Genomic DNA, 21,928 nt, shown 5'->3' with positions numbered 1-21,928 from the left:
TTCCACTACAAACGCGGCTGAGCCGTGCCGAGCTGAGTCGAGCTGAGCGGGGCTGTTGGAGTTGCATTTCGACTACAACCGCGCTGAACCGTGCTGGCTGGAAGTGGGTGGACACATTGGGTGGAGTTAGCAAAAGTGGGTGGACGTCACGTGATGTCGTTAAGCGGCGCAAACAGTGACATCAGTGATCTTTTAAGCGGTAGTCTCACGACCCGGAGAGTAAACAATAAACATGGAGGACATGGAGTCGTTAGTGTTGCTGGTCTTGGTGCTGTGGCTTGTTGTCACCGACAACGCCAACAGATACTGGCAAGAGCGTATAGATGAGGCGAGGCGCATAAGGCTTCAGAAATTCTCGTAATTCTTCTTCTTCCGGGTTTGCGGTGTTTACAGATCCCAGCGTGCTCGCGGGGCGTGTGTGGGCATGTGAGGACACTCCTCCTCACCAATCAGTGCACAGGGGAGTGTCTGCTCACGCCCCCAGCCTCACTCGGCACGCTTTGGCTCGCTTCACCCCTACTCCAAAACGGTGCGAGTTTTAGGGGCTAAGCAGGGCTGAAGCGAGCTGAGTCGTGCTGGTTTTTGGTAGTCGAAACGCGAGCCGTGTCGGGCTGAAGCGAGCTGAAGTGAGCTGAAAAAGGGTAGTGGAAAAGGGCCATAAGTGGCGGAACTGGAGCTGTGGGCGGAACCATGCTATCGCACGCACACCCCGAGGGCAAAATTCTTCGAACACACATCCCTGAACTTGTTTGGCGCGCGGTAAAAGGAAAGTCTGGAGAATTAAGTCTAAAAGTATAAACGAAAAGTCTATAGCCTACTTATAGGCCTATCTATGGAAAAATGGGCAAATGTAAGTTTAACGAGGCATGGAGGCATCATATTTCATTTCGTGAGTGGGTAAAACCTGTCGATGGCAATGTATTCGAGGCGTTTTGCTGTGTGTGTTTCTTTGCCGGTGAAATCAGCTGCGAAATTAGGCCTTGAATTTGTGTATAAATGGTCTTAAAAAGCCTTGAATTTCACTTGAAGAAACCTGTAGGAGCCCTGTGTTAATGAGGCTTCTTTATTCAGAGCCCTTTACTTAGGGGTTCCTAAACTTTCTGTACAAACAGATGAATTATTCATGCATTTTCTGCAAACCCAAGGCATAAAAACACTTTTTTTTTTTAAATTCCATAATTCGGCTGTAATATAGGACTATTGGAACATTTAGACATTTTTATTTATTTATTTATTATGTCAGTAATATAGTAACTAAAAACCAAAAGAATATTCTTTGCACTAGTTTACCAGTCTATTGGGAAGCGTTGTGTGTTAGGAAAATATTCTACGACGGAGTGGTGTGAAACGGCTCAACGCCAAGCAGACGAGCCTTGTTTATACTGGACGCTTGATTTTGCATGTGCTTGAAGAACACAAGTGGCATCGTACACATACTTGCTGCATTGTGCAAATTCTGACCATGCATTCTAAAGTATTTACTAATCTGGAAGACCTGAGATGCATAACAGACTTTTTGGGAGGTTTTAAGGTGACATGAGAAGCTTTTTAAAATTAAACACTAATAGCCTAATAATGAAATGGAAGCATTGTACATAAACATACAGTTTAAGACACAATGATGGTTTGATGGGCAGACGGACATTTATCCATTTTCGTTGCTGAACTGCATTAGCGCAGCATGTCAGGATGATGGGGGGGCTAAAATAACATGCGTCCTAGTCATTCATTGAGTGTGCCACTGGGAAACACATCTGTAATGCCATATTTACATTTGTATGCATGGTATAATGTAAATTATTGACTTTGTATATATTTTAGTACAGCTTTAGTAATCCTATGCTTGTTTGAACTCTAACTTATTAGCCACTAGCGCAAATGTTTCAAGATGGTACACATTAATTATACAGAACAACTTGAATACTGTCTGAATTTCCCAGTATGTAAAAAAAATAAAATAAATAAATACACAGTAGAACAGGGCTGTTCAAATACATTTGCAGGGGGGCCAAACTAGAAAATTACAAAATTTGTGAGGGCCGGACAGACAATTGACATAAAATTGACATCAGCTAAAGGCAATTAAAATATACTATACTAAGGTACATAATAGGGCTGTAACGATACACCCAACTCACGATTCGATTCGTATCGCGATTTTTGACCCACGATTCGATACGCCCACGATTTTTTTTAAAAATGTTTTTTTAAAGTAGTAAATTTGACTTAACATTTACTTACTTACATTAACTATTTAATAACAAATAATTCAGACCACTGCAGAGAATGAGTAATATGCATGCAAAAATGAACAAATGTATATCCAAAGATTGTTTTATTTCTCAAAATAATACTGTTGAGCCGGAAGCTCTGTTTTTTTCGGTTCTGAAAAAGTCATTTTTCCAAATCGTGTAAATCCGTTAAGATTTTTTTTTTGGGGGGGTGGCTCTCTCACTGTCTCACTCTCATAGGGCCAATGATTTTCTGTGATCGCGGAAAACAGATGGAAATTACGGAATTTTTATGGTGAAACATTGCTCGCGTGTCAAAATGTAACTGCCGCAGAAGGCTTCCGCCCAAGCAGACATGCCTTCAGTGTTGCCAGATATTGCTAACGTTTTCCACCCCAAAATATGTTCAAAACCAGCCAAAAAGCACCTAAACCCGTCCAATCTGGCAACACTGCATGCCTTTCCGGTCAAGTGATTGTGATTGGCTTGTGGCACACCTAGCCAGCCAATGAGCTGCTTGTTTACAGATTCGCTCCCCGCGTCGCAACCAGAATGGCGACCGCTTAAAAGAAATGAATGCTCTGCCAGTGGCGAGTGTGGACGTTGCGTGACTCGCAGAAGATTGTCGCAGGTCGGCGAAAAAATGACTTACTAATAGATATAAAAAAATAAAAGTAATTTAAGTAAGTTTAAAATGTAATTTAAATAAAAAGTAAAGTATTCATAAATTGAAGTTTGGAAGCACCTCTGTTTTTGGGCTGAGGAGAAGTTTGAAAGGGTGTACCGCGATTCTGCCTTCTTGTATCGCGATACGGATCGTGGCTCTGCGTATCGCGATTTCGATTTCGATACGCATATCGTTACAGCCCTAGTACATAATATATGAAATAAAATAAGGTACATTATTCTTTTCCTTTATTATGAAATATAATGAAAAATAGTACTTTTTTTAATAGATGAGGACATGTTGTCTTTCATTTTTTGGTCAACAATCATTTTGTCAACAACCGCCAGCATGCAGTCTTTAATAGTTTCCGACTCGGTGAAGGGTCTTTTTTTTTTTTTTTTTTCTTTTTCTTGTCAGTATCCACACCACTCGTAGAGATGCAATCAAAGCTCTCTCTTGTTCTGTGCAAAAGCCACCAATTGCACGCTGACTTTGTTCAAAAGAAGTTACCAGTCTGTCTATTCTCCTTCGTCTCTCCTCGGAGCCCTCTCGGTATTGCTCAGAAAATGAAGCATGTTTTGTTGTAAAATGTCTCTTCATGTTGTACTCTTTTGGCCACAGCTACGGATTCGTTGCACAATAAACACACAGGTCTATCGCTTGCCGTAGTTGGCAAAGTAAATAAGTACTTTTCAGTCCGTTCGCTTTGAAATTTACGGTTTTCTGTCAACTTTGCGATGTTGCTTGGACAGTGCCATGTTGCCACTGCTGTAGCTGCATGGAGTGTCACATCGCGAGAATCGGCGAGAATGAGTGTTTGTCACCATGGAGACGACCTGGATTCTGGTCTGTGCCAGAGCGGTAGAGAAAACTGTGCACCGCGGCAGATACGTAGATATGTTTTTTTGTTTTGTTTTAAAAAATCTGCCGTGGGACGGATTAAATTTCAATCGGGCCAATTTCGCCCCCGGGCCGCTATTTGAATAGGCCTGCAGTGGGACTTTTATCAGGGATGAGTTTTCTGCTTTTTCTGAGTAAAAAACGAGCTTTTTATATTATGCCAAATCCGTTGAGAATTTTTTTTTAAATTAATTTCAGGGGGTTGGGGTATGTACCTTCATGCTGTTCAAACTTTATTAACTCCAACGATATTTACACATTATTTGTAAGTCGCCATCTTTAGTCTCTAATCTCGTTGAATGTGATGTAAAATTCGTGTTATCTACATTGTTATTGGTCAAAACATCGATGTCGAGACCATAATAGCCAATCAAAACAGTTTTTACAAAGACACCCACATCCGCTTTCTTTTATCAAAACTTACACATGTTCGTGAGCTGCATATCAAAAATACGCTCCTCTAATCGGCGTTTTTTTCTCAAGATGCCGAATACTATTGACAAGCGAGATGAAGCGAAGGTACGTGAAATTGATGCTGGTATAAAAAACAAGTTTAGCAAAGCAAAAGGAAAGCAAGAGAGGAGTGTGAGAGAGAGCCAGGTTAGAGCATGTAAAAACCCAGCAGGCGCTGGCTAATGAAAGAAAAAGGAAAAAAGAGAGGACTGATGAGCTTTTGGCTTTGGCCAAGAAGCTGAAGTCTAAATGATCAAATGAAAATTTGTTTCAAAAATAACTGGGAACTGTAAATAACTTTTAACTGTAAATAGACATTTTCCTTTTGAAGAAAACGTACAAGTGATGTGGACAATAAGATGAAGACAGTCCCCATAAAATATGCATTTGTTTGATACAATACATTGAATATATGATAATTTGAATTATAGCTGACCGTGTCGATAACTGTGTAACTTTAAAGTTTAAATAGACATTATGAAGAAATCATATACAAGTAATGTGGCCATTAGGAAAAGGTCAGTTTCCATAAGATATGAATGTTTTTATTTAATTCAATATATTGAATATATGAAAAATTGAATTATTAATGGAACTGTAAATAACTGAATTTTAATCGACGTTTTTTAGAAAAACAAGTGATATTGACAACGAGTAATAACCAATCCCCATAAAATGTAGATATTATTTTGAATTAATGCAATACACATATTGATTTTGATACATATTCATGGTTTTCCCCCAAAGCGTTTTAGCATATCGGGCCCGTTACTCTTGCTCTGCCCGCCGATACGCTTAGATTTATACCGATACGTTAAATTTCCTACCCACAAGTAACGAGATACATAGGCGAGCAAATGACAGATCCATTTACATATTGATTGATATTTGTGTTAAACAAGCGGCCTTTTTTCCCAATGTTTGTGCTGATTCTGTCAAAGTAATATGTCCGCGTGGTAGGATGTAAACAAACTAATCCTTTGGCTACGTCAAGATCACGTGTTCAAACCGTCCAATAAAAATATCGAAAGAAAACATCAGACATCCCGGAATTTTCCGATTCATTATAAGCCCCACCAGACGGACAAAGCCGACTGACTTTAAATCACAAAAGTTTGACCGAGTCTATTATCATTCATGAGCGTGTTTATAAGTACATAATCTTTCTGCAAACTTAAATGTATGAATTAAGTTTTCTTTTCCTTTAAATGTTTTAATCTCAATCTAGCCCATTTAATAAAGTGCCAAAATTTAAACTTTATAATATGCAGCTGCCTTACTTTTCTTTTCAGTGCATCTTAGTTCTACATGTATTACGGTAATTGCATCAGAAACATTCTAAATCATTACAGTTCTAGTAATACAGCAACTTATTTTAAGGTGGCAGGTCTTAGGTTCAGATCCCTTTGTGATCAAGAGAATGATGATCGATTCTCTTCATTGGATTGCATAAGCTGGAGCAAAACCACTGTTCATGCACATTTTTGTTACAACACTACTTGATCAGAGATAATTAAGGGATCGCCGTAGATTTTCAAATCTATCAGTAATCTGTAACAAAACAGTTTAACTTGCATGTTGAACTTTAACCCTCATCCTACCATGCTATTTTACACCTTAATCTTACCATGTGGGGTCCGTTTGGACCCCAATACTTTTCTTTAAAATTAAAGCTTATAAAGACAAAATCACCAGATAAGTTTTGTTCAGAACATCTTGTATTAATAACAGCAATACACTAAAGGGCCCAAGGCATAAAGAACACACTTAACCTTCATCCTACCAGCCAATTTTACATACACAAACTACCAGGCGGGGTCCGTATGGACCCCAGGAGGGAATACCTTGAAATCAATGCAGTAAGAACCAATTCAATGCAGCAAACAGACATAACTTTATTGAAGAACAAAATCCACTATGGCTGAATATCAATGATGTATTATAAATGCAATAACATTGCAATAATATTGCAATAACTAGCATACATGTAGCAAATTATAGCGCCACAAAAAAAAGTTGGCATTATATACATGATTTTTGCAGCTCATGCAGCTGTAAAACATTCTGGATTACAACTTAGGTCTTTTCTTACAGAATTTAAAACAAAAAAGTAATTGTAAAATAATTTAGGGCTTTTGTTTTGCAGCCTGTGCTTATTGCAGCAGTGGGGTCCACACGGACCCCAAGAAGGAATGCCTTTGTAGTTTCATTATGGAACATAAAAGAAATAAAAGAAGTTAACTTTCAGTGTGCTATTCAATTATAAAATGAAAGACAGATAAACTTTACTCTGGGGTCCGGTTGGACCCCAGTAACAAATTAATTATACCTTCACAATGCAAAAAGCTGATCTTCCGGTGCTTTAGTGTTTTAATTAAGACATAAATTCCGACAAATTCATAAAACGGTGAGGCAGTATGTCACATATTTTTAAAATGGCAAACAAACATATAGGTGCGGGGTCCAGATGGACCCCACTTGGTAGGATGAAGGTTAAGGTGAAATTTCAAATGTGTATACACTAATACTATTTAGATCAGAAATCATTGAAGCACTGTTAAAATCTATCCTATAATCATAAACCTCTTGGAGACCCTGAAAATGCACCTGAGAGCATCTATTTTCAAAAAATTTTCCGGGGGGCCATGCCCCCGGACCCCCCTAGTTTCATTTCATTTCGCGCCGTTGGTGCTCAATTGTCTGTGTGTTATCATGCCAGAATTTAGGGCTTTAATTTTTTTTCTGGGGAAAACACTGCATATTGTTCTATATAATAGTGTTTTTATTTCAATAAGTATTAAAACAGGCATCAGGTGTTTTTAATTAACTAAGCTCAGATTGCAAGAAATAAGGTGTGTAAGGTCTCATTTTGAAAAAAAAAAAATTCCCGGGAGGTGTCCCCCGGACCCCCATTTATTACAGATTTTCTGCTTTTTTTCATCCGCACCCACTCTCATCCCTGTTTTATTTATGATTTGTAAAGAAGTTTGCTTATTTTTTATTATTAATCAGTCTTTGTGGTTATTTTTATCCACTACACACCGTGCCTGCAGGAATATGTAATCAGAGATGCCCACTAGTACGGATTGGCCGTATTTTGTACGGAAAAGTTACGTAAATACGATGTTACGGCAAACAGTGTTATTCTGTACGGAATTATTATAAAGTCTTAAATTCCAGTGAGTTGTTTTTAAATGTCCAAGCAACTTTTTCAGTCCATGCGCGATTCACGGCTAGGCTATTTATTTTTACGACAACCACACATGCTGTGTGTGACATGCGCAGATTCCGCACATTTGTTCGCGCTGTTTTCGATACGGTAGAATGGCCGTGCATTACACCCAGTCAAAAGGGCAATGGATACGCGCACCGCAAACTGTGTAGAACTGACATTAACATGGTGGTCGCGATGACTGCACGCGGCATGTCAACTCCAAAAAACATATGGAGTATGCTGAAATGGCGAGTCAGGCGGAAAGTAAATCTGGGGGTATCCAGCAGTTTTTTTACGAAATCTGTGGATGAAAAGACACGGAACGTGACCCGTGCTGAAGCGGTGATGGTTGACCTGTGCTTGGAGTTGAATTTGCCAATTAGTGCCATGAAATGTGAGTTAAACTTATTCAGTTTCTTTTTACATGTCTGACTTTTATTCACTGAAATATCAAACACTGGCTGGACTTCTTTAATTCAAAGGCTTTTCAGTGTTGCAAGTGCAAATGCACATGTAGTATGACCAAAAACAGAATTTTATGATTAGTGCTGTTGGGATTGTGGCAAAAAATTGATCATTCCACTGTTTTAAATACAATTATAAATGTCATTTTATTCAATGTCTCTTCTGAAGCATTATGCTGAAGTATTTATATATTGGGACATTAAGATAACAATGTCGGACTCTCTTTGGCATGAAATAAGAAATTTTTTTAAATTTTATTAGAATCCGTTAACAGGTAGAACATTTTGCCAGGCAATATAATATAATACTTTTGAGGAGTTGCATTCAATACCAATGATTGGTAGTCAACCGTAATGTCTGCAAACTATTGTGTATATATAAAAATGTGATGTATTGTATGCTCTAGAAATTTGTTGAGTGGAAATTCAGTTGAGGTGGCTGCTCGCGTTTTGTTTATTCAATTCACACAAAACAGTTCTTTTTAATAATTTAAATGTTAAACATATTGATATACAACCCCAATTCCAAAAAAGTTGGGGCAAAGTACAAATTGTAACTAAAAACGGAATGCAATAATTTACAAATCTCAAAAACTGATATTGTATTCACAATAGAACATAGACAACATATCAAATGTCGAAAGTGAGACATTTTGAAATTTCATGCCAAATATTGGCTCATTTGAAATTTCATGACAGCAACACATCTCAAAAAAGTTGGGACAGGGTCAATAAGAGGCTGGAAAAGTTAAAGGTACAAAAAAGGAACAGCTGGAGGACCAAATTGCAACTCATTAGGTCAATTGGCAATAGGTCATTAACATGACTGGGTATAAAAAGAGCATCTTAGAGTGGCAGCGGCTCTCAGAAGTAAAGATGGGAAGAGGATCACCAATCCCCCTAATTCTGCACCGACAAATAGTGGAGCAATATCAGAAAGGAGTTCGACAGTGTAAAATTGCAAAGAGTTTGAACATATCATCATCTACAGTGCATAATATCATCAAAAGATTCAGAGAATCTGGAAGAATCTCTGTGCGTAAGGGTCAAGGCCGGAAAACCATACTGGGTGCCCGTGATCTTCGGGCCCTTAGACGGCACTGCATCACATACAGGCATGCTTCTGTATTGGAAATCACAAAATGGGCTCAGGAATATTTCCAGAGAACATTATCTGTGAACACAATTCACCGTGCCATCCGCTGTCGCCAGCTAAAACACTATAGTTCAAAGAAGAAGCCGTATCTAAACATGATCCAGAAGCGCAGACGTCTTCTCTGGGCCAAGGCTCATTTAAAATGGACTGTGGCAAAGTGGAAAACTGTTCTGTGGTCAGTCGAATCAAAATGTGAAGTTCTTTATGGAAATCAGGGACGCCGTGTCATTCGGACTAAAGAGGAGAAGGACAACCCAAGTTGTTATCAGTGCTCAGTTCAGAAGCCTGCATCTCTGATGGTATGGGGTTGCATTAGTGCGTGTGGCATGGGCAGCTTACACATCTGGAAAGACACCATCAATGCTGAAAGGTATATCCAGGTTCTAGAGCAACATATGCTCCCATCCAGACGACGTCTCTTTCAGGGAAGACCTTGCATTTTCCAACATGACAATGCCAAACCACATACTGCATCAATTACAGCATCATGGCTGCGTAGAAGAAGGGTCCGGGTACTGAACTGGCCAGCCTGCAGTCCAGATCTTTCACCCATAGAAAACATTTGGCGCATCATAAAACGGAAGATACGACAAAAAAGACCTAAGACAGTTGAGCAACTAGAATCCTACATTAGACAAGAATGGGTTAACATTCCTATCCCTAAACTTGAGCAACTTGTCTCCTCAGTCCCCAGACGTTTACAGACTGTTGTAAAGAGAAAAGGGGATGTCTCACAGTGGTAAACATGGCCTTGTCCCAACTTTTTTGAGATGTGTTGTTGTCATGAAATTTAAAATCACCTCATTTTTCTCTTTAAATGATACATTTTCTCAGTTTAAACATTTGATATGTCATCTATGTTCTATTCTGAATAAAATATGGAATTTTGAAACTTCCACATCATTGCATTCCGTTTTTATTTACAATTTGTACTTTGTCCCAACTTTTTTGGAATCGGGGTTGTATATACCTCTTTATAATGGAAATGCGCATAAATTAATGTTACTGAAAGTCATTCCAAAATACTGAAAAATGTTTTCAAGAATACTGAAATTCAAAATTTGGGGTAGGCATCTCTGTGTCAGTCAGTTTGTGTCAGCATAATTACAGTGGTGCAAAAGTTGTATCAAGTAGAAGTTTTCTAGCAGTCCAGGATGCCAGTATGAGCGGTTTGTTTTGTAACTCTTCCTCTTTTTCCTGCAGGAATCTGGTGCTCCAGTGGGACCTGCACCGGGTGCTAAGTTCTCGCACATTTTGCAAAAAGACGCCTTCCTGGTGTTCCGCTCCCTCTGCAAATTATCCATGAAGCCCCTTACAGACGGCCCACCCGATCCAAAGTAAGCCTGCTTTTATACAGCTGAGTAACAGAAGCACTGAAAAGGAGCCATTTCCTGTGGAAGAAGGATCAGATTTGATCAAAGATCAGCATTTTAATGGCTGATCTGGTCTGCTTTATGGATTCAGAGAGGAATCAGATTATCATAATAAGATAGCAGGGCTTGCTTAACAGGATTTATGACTCTGGTTCCTTTATGTAATTTGATTCAGTGTGTGTCAGTTATTGTTATTATAGCTGGCGGAGGTTTTATCCTACCAGTCTTTTTATCCCTTTTTGTGTACCATAGTGCTGTTGAATTCTCGATTCTGATTGGTTAGGTGTTGATTCATTTTCTATAACAGAAGCTTGAGGAGTAGTTTTTGCTTCAAGGTGTGTGTGTGTGTGTGTGTGTGTGTGTGTGTGTGTGTGTGTAATATGAGAGAGAGAACATTACATGGTGGCACAAAGATGTATGAAATTTATCTTCGAGTGGTGAATATATTTTGTGAGTGAAATATTTTTCAACACAAAAAGATAAACTTCATATCTTTGCACAACCGTGGAATGTTCTTTATATTGTATAGACACAACCACAAAAAAAAATACGCAAGTTAATCAAAATTTTAATTTTGAACCAGTTCACCATTTTGACTACGCATGTCTAAGCGGGAAAACACTGGGAGTGACCTCATCGGAGTGAAATATCGGGACTTGTCACTCAGATCCGTGAGGTATTTTGTATGAAAAATGCGAGTTTTTCAACATGAAGATAAACTTCATATCTTGAAGCCAAAGTGTGATTTTTCTTTTTATTATATAGACACATTGACAAACAAAAAGTACCCAAATTTATCAAAACAATTCATTGATTTCCTCACGAGTGACGATATCAGAAAATATGTAAATCGGTCTCCCGGGTGTAGTTTGTATGAAAAATAAGAGTGACGTATTTCCCGGTAAAACACTTGTGTCGCTATAATATTAACTACTTATTAACCTCGCTTAAAAGTTAAAGTTTAAAGTCCTTCCCGCGCCGTGTGGCGCATTGGGCGGCGCCGATCTCTGTTTCCGCAGCCCTCGGCCTCTCGCCTATTACATAGCTAGGGTTACAGTGGGGGGCTAGTCCTCTAACTCCACACTCGCATCTGTATTGCAGCGTGCCTTTGCAGATGGTAGTAGGTACCATTTTTATGATGGTCTTTGGTATGACCCGACCGTGACTAGAACTCCCGATCTCCCGACTGAGAGGCGGACACGCTACCCACTAGGCCACTAGCTGGTTATTATACCTCTGTCTTTATGTATAGACTGTACTGTCAAGACCTCAGGCCATTATTAAAAAATGTTCTGTTTCCGGTCCACCGGCTGGGTGAGTGTCGTTTGTGCGGTTGAAATTTATTTTTTTTTTAACGCCGGTTTTTCGGCATTTTTTTCGGGTTCGTAAATCTAAAATCGAACTTGACATTTACGCATTCCGCGCAGAATATAGAATCGAATTACCTCTGTGCATGTGCCGTGCGGCACAAAAAAATGGCAGCCACCATGAAGGAAGGAGATCCGGAGTTTTCAAACATTTGCTTAAGTGTGAAATCGCAAAATGGTATTCTAGCGAACAACAAAATAGTAAAGATTCAGAAAAACAAATCATTCAGTGATCATTTTAATAGTGTAATTTCATCCGAACTCGGCCTAACGCTCGATTTAGAACTACAAAAAGTCCGTGTGTCGGACCATCACAAACCGTTACTGGAAAATTCGTTTGATCTTGATCCATCTGAGACATTACACACAGCGATTTCTTATATATATATATTAGTGCTGTCAAGCGATTAAAATATTTAATCGCGATTAATGTCGTGACTGTCATAGTTAACTCGCGATTAATCGCAATTTAATCGCACATTTTTTTCACATGAAAAACCATTGTAATTCTCTTATCAGCATAAAAAAGTGAATGGGCTTGCTTTGTGCCAATGTTTTTTTTTTTTTTTTATTGCAAAGCATAACACGTCTTGACACAGCTACTGGAAAGTGAAACCTAAGCCGAGCACCGAGGCTAGCAAAAGAACCATGAGTGAAGTGATCTACTGCTTGAGTTAGTCTACAACTGTAATCAGAGAGACAGGTTACACAGTGACGGTAGGCTTGACATGCTGCTTGATTATAATATAAAGTAGACTATTATATTAACTAAGTTGTTCGTTGATAAATATTGCATTGAATCTGATCTTTACTGTTTCAGCTCACTTAACACATTTTGTACTTTTACACTTTCTGCCTGTTGATGCGTCACGCTGTCAAATCAGAGGCGGCCAAATTTGCATATTACAGGAAGGATTTCTGGGATAGCATTGAGTTTACAGTTCAGAGGGATCTGGCTTCTTTAGACGCTGTCTTCTTAAAACTGAATAAATATTTAAAAAGAGCCAAATGAGCCAGTCTTTTGAACGGTTCTTTTCAAAGAACGGATCACAAAGATGTGGATCCCATTAAAGAGCCATAAATCCCATCTCTACTAGCGCGCCCTGCCCGCGCTGGTTCTTTGGGGGGAGGGCAGAGGACTCTGGCTGTGCGGGGCGTGGCATTACAGTCTAGCTGCTATCGTTTTTCTAAGCAAAGTCTCTGTTCCAAGTTCCTGGCAGTTTCAAAAGCTTATGAAAAACCTACGTCATGTCACAGAGCGTTAATCTCGCGATAAAAAAATTATCGCCATTAAGATTGAGTCAAGTTAACGCGATAATAACGCGACATTTTTGACAGCACTCTCTCTCTCTCTCTCTCTCTCTCTATATATATATATATATATATATATATATATATATATATATATATATATATATAATAAAAAAAATCCCTCCCTCCCTACTGAAAATTTTTTTGCTCATCCGGTGGACAGGAAACGGATTTTTTTTTAAGGATGGCCTCAGTCTGATATTTTCCATTAAGACCAAGCAAGTGAGGTTAATAAAGCATTTATTGTCTGGCTTTTTTTTATTTCTAAGATTAAAATACTGTAGACGGTCATTATAATGAGGCATGACGCTGCTTTCAGTCACGTCGTATTTGTAATGTAGTTGAGTCACGCATGCAGAATAAACGGCTAGTGGTTTCAAAACTGAATTTCTGTTGGTGGTTTCCGAACGCTCCTCATTGCTCATTTCTTGAATAACTCGGTGACTCGTCGGCTGTTTTTTCTGTTTTGGTTTCCAAAAACTGCGCTTGGAGACGTTTATGGAAGGAGTCTCCAGTGTCCGTGCTTTAAAACTTTGCAGTTTTTCTCTGGGTTTTTTTTTTTGTCTTAACTTTGAGAGAAAAAAAAATGTATAGATGCATAAGCAGTAACAGGAACTAACTTGTCATGAACGTTCCACAGAATTGCATGCAACTATAAATGAATAAGTAGTACCACATTATGCGCTCTAATACCGAAACTATCATTGTTGGAGTATAAGTGGAATAAAACACTACAGGACATGACGTTATAGAAAAATTCAACCTCAGGGTTGCAACAGTTGCTCCGTCATTGATTATTTTCCTGCACATCATTAAAATGTCTCGGAATCGGAACCCAGTGACTGCAGTGTCAAAAATAGTGTAGATTAAACCCTAATCCACTGAGCCGATTGGTCTCATTCATTCATTCATTCATTCCTGTCACCAGAGACGGGCAGAAAAAAGCCTGGATTGATTTTTTTCCCCTTCTTCCTCTCTTCATGTTTGAAACTCTGATCTCTTTCACCTCTACAGATTTACAGATCAGAATGATGTTTATCAGCGGTGACTCCGAGGTGAAAAGGAAGCGGGCATGGTCCTTGTCTTTGCATGCACTAGAGATTTCCCACAGTGATACCCGTAGTTGCTTTCAGAAGTGTTATAAGGGTGTTGCCTTATTGCTTTGCAGAGGAGTTTTTAATGAAGCTCTGTCTGAGTACTGTTGGTTTTCCACTTGTCTTGTTTTGCTATTCATATTATTCCTGTTTGGCATTTGTTTAGATGTATTGTACTGCAAAGAGAGATTCTTTATCCCAAAACGAATCAATATTTCTGAGCGGCAGATTAATTACATGTTTACTTTTCAAAAAAGAAGTGGAGGTGGAAGCCTTGAACCTCAAGTTTGATTTTTTTTTTTAATTAATTAATTTATTTTTTGTATTCAGGGTATGACTGACTGAACGTTCACTGCAAAGGTTAACGCTTAACGCCCAGCCGCCCACTCAAGCTCAAAACTTATCGCACTTTTCTCAAGGACTGTCAGACTTTTTATCCCCTGCTAGCTGAAAGGCCCGAAGGGGGATTATGTTGTGGCGATTTCCATCTGTCTGTCCCGGGAAGGGTGCTCACCTTCTGAAATCAACGCCTCTTGGAATTTTTGGAGGAATTTCATGATACTTGACAAAAGGCCTTGTTTTATATACGTCACTAGTACACACATTGTTCAATTCGGTCGCATTTTACCAGAGTTCCAGCCCTTGATTAACAACCTTGCACTTTCACGATTTCATGACGGTGTGCTCGCCTTCTGACGTCAACTCCTCTCACAATATTTGGACGAATTTCTCGAAACTTGACAAAAGGCCTTGTTGTATGACGGTAATACGCATATTGCGATTTAATTTCGTCTGTGAAAAATTTGACCAGAGTTTTGACCCTTGATTAAATGACTTCATGAGGGTGTGCGTTTTCTGAAATCAACTCGTCTTACAATTTGTGGAGGAATTTCACCAAACTTGACAGGATTCTTTGTTGCATGTCAGTAATACACACATTGCAATTTTGTTCAATTCAGTTGCATTTTACCAGAGTTACCAGCGGGGGATATTGTGCTCTCGGAGCACTCTTGTTTTGTTTTTCGTCCCCGTCCCGCCGGAGAATTTTTTTTTTTCACCTGCAGTGTACGATTTAGTGCTATACCTGGTTTGTTAGGAGCCCTTAGGTCTACTTCTTGCAAAGGCTACACCCTCTGGAATGAAAACTCGGAAGCGTTCCTTCTCATTAGGTGTTGAAAATAAGTCCAGATGCGCTCGGAATTACTTCAGGAAATTCTTCCCGCCTCGACTAACTACACTATTTGTGGGCAAGGATTTTCTGTATTTTGTACAGTACATATGATATTAAACTGAACTGAACTCACTTCTAGAAGAAGCACACCAGTACATGGGCTCAGGAAAATTTTGACAAACTGTTATTAATAAACTGAACTGATCAGTCCCGTCTTCTCTATAATGACCATTTAAGAGTAAATTGTTCAACACTTTAAGGCCAAGTTTACATTAGATGGTATCTGTCTCGTTTTCTTCGCGGATGCACTGTCCGTTTACATTAAAACGCCGGGAAACGGGAATCCGCCAGCGTCCACGTATTCAATCTAGATCGTGTCTGGTCCGGTGCTGTGTAAACATTGAGGATACGTGGATACGCTGTGCTGAGCTCTAGCTGGCGTCGTCATTGGACAACGTCACTGTGACATCCACCTTCCTGATTCGCTGGCGTTGGTCATGTGACGCGACTGTTGAAAAACGGCACGGACTTCCACCTTGTATCACCTTTCATTAAAGAGTATAAAAGTATGAAAATACTGCAAATACTGATGCAAATACTGCCCATTGTGTAGTTATGATTGTCTTTAGGCTTGCCATCCTTCCACTTGCAAGTGGTAAGTGATATGCGCTGGGATCACACACACAGCGGCTCAGTCCCGAATCACTGCTCGTGCGCTTCACTCGCGCGCTCTGTGAGCTGCGCAGGGCCGGAGTGCACACCCTCCAGAGGGCACTCGCTGTTCAGGGCGGAGTGATTTGGAGCGCAGGATGCCTGCGGAGCCGAGCGTATCCGTGTATTGGCGTTGCTGTGTGCACGCTAATCGTTTTAAAAACGTTAATCTGATGATCCGCTGATACGGTCTAATGTAAACCCCACCTAAGCCGAGACAGGGGCCTTTGGAAAACCTGTGGTTCACTTTAGAATGGAGTGCAGTACAGACTTGTAGGTGTTACAGCTGTTAAAATGCTAAACTTGGCAGTGTTGGAGTGTTCCAGGACGCGCCATGTGTTGCATGTAGAGTTGCATATGCGAGCTGGCACAGACTGAACAGACGAAAACACAAACGTGCCGCCGTATTAAGCGCTAAATCCGACTTGCACAGATGGCAACCAAACAGCATTGTGAGTCATGTAGGAAATTGTGAGCGATCAGATTATAAAACCGATTATTAATATCTCATCTCATTATCTCTAGCCGCTTTATCCTGTTCTACAGGGTCGCAGGCAAGCTGGAGCCTATCCCAGCTGACTACGGGTGAAAGGCGGGGTACACCCTGGACAAGTCGCCAGGTCATCACAGGGCTGACACATAGACACAGACAACCATTCACACTCACATTCACACCTACGGTCAATTTAGAGTCACCAGTTAACCTAACCTGCATGTCTTTGGACTGTGGGGGAAACCGGAGCACCCGGAGGAAACCCACGCGGACACAGGGAGAACATGCAAACTCCACACAGAAAGGCCCTCGCCGGCCACGGGGCTCGAACCCAGGACCTTCTTGCTGTGAGGCGACAGCGCTAACCACTACACCACCGTGCCGCCCGATTATTAATATATGCAAGTTATTCAACGAGGATTTTCTTTAATTTGTGAAGCAGGAATTAATCAACGTGTTTGCTTTTTTTTTTTTTTTCTTTTCCAGATCCCACGAGTTGCGCTCGAAAGTGCTCTCACTGCAGCTGCTGCTCTCCATCCTGCAGAACGCAGGCCCCATCTTCAAGACCAACGAGATGTTCATCAACGCCATCAAGCAGTACCTGTGCGTGGCACTGTCCAAAAATGGTGTCTCCTCCGTCCCCGAGGTCTTTGAGCTCTCCCTGTCCATCTTCCTGACACTCCTGTCCAACTTCAAAACCCACCTCAAGATGCAGATCGAGGTATGGAGTGCAGTTCTCCTTCCTTCATGAAGCTTTCATATTTCCCATGCTGCTGTTAACTGTTATTTATCTGCGTCTGGTTTACCGTGACAGCTTTTATTTCAGGTCCAGACTGTCTGTGTGTGTGAAAGAATCTCTGTCATACCAAATCAGGCTGTGAGGATTTCATCATCTGATTTTATTCAGTAAAATGTGTAGTCATACACACTGCTGAGAACATCATTTCCTCCCTACAAGTCCCTATAGTCATTCTCTCTGCTTATGTTTACCGCAGGTTTTTTTCAAAGAGATTTTCCTGTACATCCTCGAGACGTCCACGAGCTCATATGACCACAAATGGATGGTCATTCAGACGCTCACCAGAATATGTGCAGGTATGAAACATTTGGAACGTCCACTTTAATTCCACATCATCACACCATTTCACAAGGGTCGCTAGTAAGCATCGCGAACTCTTTTTCCTGCTGGTCGCCATGGTTTCCTCATTGCTTCAGCTCTCATTTGCACGAAACGCAGCTCAGCTCCCCAGCCAGCCCCGCCCACTTTGCTCCTGTCACAGTAAACCGAAAAATGGTCGTCTCGTGGCATTAGGCTAAAGACCGAGATTGTTCTGCACAGCTTAAATTTCCAGTGTACAAGTGTGTGTGCTCTTTTTCATGCTCACAGATGCCCAGAGTGTGGTGGATATCTATGTGAATTATGACTGTGACCTGAATGCTGCTAATATATTTGAGAGGCTGGTAAACGACCTGTCCAAGATTGCACAGGGCCGAGCAGGCCATGAGCTCGGCACGACCCCGGTGCAGGTAAATCTGATCCTTTTTTGTGCAGTTAAATCATTCATAGGTTTGTGCCGACACGCCTCGCGTTAGTGAATACGGTAATGATGATGGGTTTGTGGACGGACTGTGTTTATGACGCGAGTCTGCTTTGATCTCCAGGAGCTGACGTTGAGAAAGAAGGGTCTGGAGTGTCTCGTCTCAATCCTCAAGTGCATGGTGGAGTGGAGTAAGGATCAGTACGTGAACCCTAACTCCCAGACCAGTCTTGGTAAGACCCCGGACCCCCACCCCACCCCCCAGTGTTTTCATCATGGTTTTATGGAGTTATCACTAAACTGGAAAGTATTCTGACTTAAAGGTCCCATGGCATGAAATTTTCACTTTGAGGTTTTTTAATGTTAAAATGAGTTCCTCTGACCTTCTTAAGTCACCCCAGTGGCTAGAAATTTCATAATGTGTAAACCAAATTATGCCCAACGTTTGAGAATGGCGTGTCAAAACGGCGCGTTGATAAGCTCTTCCCTTTACTACGTCAGCAAGGGAGATGATCCCCACGCCCCCCCCCCTGGATTCCCACCCACTTGTATGGATTGCCCGCCCAGCTCAAAAGTTGCCACCAAACATGGAAGTTGCGCTGTACATGGATGTGACAACACAGAAAGGAGTCTGTTTTTACTGCCGACGGGAGAGCCCCTGAAGACGCAGTGGCTTAATTTTATTTACTCCAATAATACGCCGTCGAGTCTACCTAAGACGGTGTATGTTTGTCGGAAGCATTTTCCTGATGAATGTTTCCACAACTTGGGACAGTACAGGGCAGGTTTTGCACATCAACTGTCACTGAAGCCTGGGTCCGTACCAAACATCCCTGCCGCATCAGCAACAAACACCGAACAAGTAAGCGTGTAACTGTTAAGTCATTTTGCCGTGTTTTAAAATCGGTGCCACGTTAGCCTTGCAATGGCTACATTAGCTGTGCAGCTAACCGCTTCCTGCAGTTAGCCAGGTACTCTGCGCTACAAAACCAAAAAGCATGCAGCATGCTCTGTTATAATAGCCAATCAAAACAGTTTTTACAAAGACACCCACGTTCTTTTTTTTAAGTCACTCGTTCATTTTATTTGTTTGTTTGTTCAGTAAAAACCCAAACATTTGTTGAATTTATTTTATTTCCTCGCGTCGCATCTTAATGACGTCAGCGCGCGGTATTTTTCCCTTCGCGGTTTGTTCCTTCTCTCTCGCCATAGTAAGACACCCACATCCGCTTGTTCTGACCCACTGGAGGTAGCGTCACAGTGCTGTTAGCCAATCAGAGGTAACACGTTTACATGTCATGAATATTAATGATAAGACCCGCCCCCACCCTCTACCCTTCCCCGCCTCCTGCTTCTCATTAGCAAAACGACGCACTGGGAAAAGCGCTGAAATGGGGCTTTCTCCCAGGAGGCTATATCTACGTGCCGAGGGTTCATTTCGAGAAAGGCTGCAGATATAACATCTGGAAACCTCCACGAGCCCGTTTAAAGCATCACCAAACCACCATGCCATGGGTCCTTTAACAAGCCACATGTTTTAAATGTGAGCTAGTTGTTTTTCAGCTGTCAATTTTTCACACTTTTTCCCCCCCCTTTAGTTTCATCCTGGATTCGTTACTGTCTGTAGGCGTATCAGACGCTCGCTGGCCATACTGTGAAAACTGTGCATGCAGACGCTCATCTAAATTTCCAGATCTGTCATTGCTTAACTCTTGGATATGTTCTATCATGGAGACTATCGTTTAAAAAGCTTATTATTTCTCCTTTCCAAAGAAATGTATCTGGTTAAGATCTGTTCGGTACTTTGGGAGTAACGGCAGGTTGAAGTCGGTACAAAGGAGTTCACTCTCTGCTCGCGGGACATCAGGAAACCGTGGGTGCTTTTTGAGTCACGGGAAAGCGCTCAGGCTCTCTCTCTCTTTTCTGATTGGTTTCAGACTGGATTACTCATGAATATCAATCAGATAACTTTTTTATAGGGATGTTCTCTCGCTCTCACTGTTTCCGATGAAGGATTCAGCAAAATTTTCCGTCAGCTAGTTTTGCTGTTATGCTTCACAGGAGACTCTGAAATGAGTTTTCATGGCTTTACCTACTTATTTTTTCAAATCAAACTCCTGTAAATAAATAACTATTTTAGAATGTAACTGGAGTTGTTTTGATGAAAAATATTGAGATCTTAGTGGTCGGAATGAGATTTAAAAAAAAAAAAACCCAGAAGTCAGAAACATGAGTGTCAATTTCAGTTCAATAAATGTGAACTGTGTATTGGATGTGGATCAGACCGTTTTTTTCGAGATTAACCTTGAAAGCTGTGAATATTCTCATTTATATTCTTTAATATAAACACTAGGCCCTACTTTGGAGAAATACAAAGGTGTACAGAGCACAAAGAGGGTGTTAGAAATTATCTTTTCTTACTTTTTTTTTAATTGCGTGTATTGATGTAACATTTTAACTTTAATTAGCATAATTATGACTAATTGAATACTAGTTTGCACAATTTATTTTTACTAATTTTTCAAACTTTTGTATTCAGTATACAACCATTTATGTGCCGCTAATTTCCATGTAAATATCTTGGAAAAATAGAAACGGTATTAAGAAAAAAAACATTTGATCTCGTTGGTTAACGAGGCCCATTTTGGACCTCATACAGAATATTACGTCAGTTTTCTCAGAATTAAGCCGTAATTTAGAATATCTCAAGAACGGATAAACGTTAATTCTGTAAAAAGTATGTTCTGCATTCAATTCCGAATTCAAAGAGCGCAGTTTCAAGCAATTTGGATTGAATTTTCACCTGATATGCGTACTGTCTGTGCAAGAAGGCGATAAACTGTATTTGAGGAAAATCCAGCATCTCCGAGCAAATGATCTCAGCTGTGCCAGTGGCAAGCTTTCAATCTTAATCAAACAAACCAAGGAGCTCTTGCTAATCAGGGGAAGCACAAATGGCCCTGAACGACGTAGCGCACAGACTGCGAGTTTATCGCAGATCAGCAGCTTCTTATCTGGGTTTTGTCCAGTCGCCTCTCTCTTCCCAGATAGTGGCAAAGTCTCTATGCAATATATATTTTACGTCAGCACAGCGTATCTTTTCATGAGCTCGGAGTTTGTTCTTTTGTTTCTAAGCAGTACATGTCAGAGCTAAAGTATTATGAACTGCTGTGAAACTCAGTGGATGCATTTTTATTTTTGCTTGATTTACATCAATCTTGTTGATGTCTGCGTTTAATCGTTACTGTTTGTTCTGTCTTCATGGCTCACATGAAAGGAAGAAGACATGTTACATGAGTGGCTGTGAGTTAGCAAGCCTCGTTTCGATACTAACGCTATGCAGAGATGCCAATCACTATGATTCGTGCGTAGTCACTACATTTTTGACAGTAGCACTACGAGGCTACGACCGTCTATTCAGTTTATATGGGATTCATACGATTTTAGCATGGATGCGGTTCGAAAACGCGTGAATCTATAAGGGTTCACGATATTTTGCTGGGGTTCGGTACATTTGAGGCCAGTTATCGCTTGATGATAATTCAATATTTTGACTGCATTTATGGTCAAAGTTTGCTTCGATGGGCGCCGCTATCTTTGTTGACAAGCGTTCTGCACATGTGCGAATTAATTATCGATGCCGCGATGGAATGTCGAGCAGCCCATGTCACTAGGTATAGAGGGGCTGTCGGTGTGTTGTAACCTCACAAACTATCGCTCAAAACATGAAATCTGGGTTGTCATCCACCCAAAACACCATGTTCCGAATATGCAATGAACATTTC

At 40.6% G+C, this 21,928-nt stretch overlaps 1 protein-coding gene across 3 annotated transcripts in view; it reads left to right on the top strand.

Annotated features, from left to right (window-relative positions):
• arfgef1 (ADP-ribosylation factor guanine nucleotide-exchange factor 1 (brefeldin A-inhibited)) overlaps positions 1-21,928 on the top strand; it is a 154,848-nt gene that overhangs the window by 87,595 nt on the left and 45,325 nt on the right. For all 3 annotated transcript variants that reach the window (XM_060899863.1, XM_060899862.1, XM_060899864.1), the window contains 5 exons: positions 10,289-10,422; positions 17,092-17,326; positions 17,601-17,700; positions 17,993-18,132; positions 18,268-18,376. In XM_060899863.1, coding sequence (XP_060755846.1) covers positions 10,289-10,422; positions 17,092-17,326; positions 17,601-17,700; positions 17,993-18,132; positions 18,268-18,376 — 718 coding nt within the window. The remainder of the gene's footprint in view (positions 1-10,288; positions 10,423-17,091; positions 17,327-17,600; positions 17,701-17,992; positions 18,133-18,267; positions 18,377-21,928) is intronic.

Source organism: Neoarius graeffei, chromosome 19 (assembly GCF_027579695.1).
Source record: "Neoarius graeffei isolate fNeoGra1 chromosome 19, fNeoGra1.pri, whole genome shotgun sequence".
Classification (NCBI taxonomy): Eukaryota; Metazoa; Chordata; class Actinopteri; order Siluriformes; family Ariidae; genus Neoarius; species Neoarius graeffei.
This window is presented reverse-complemented; position numbering and strand designations above follow the sequence as displayed.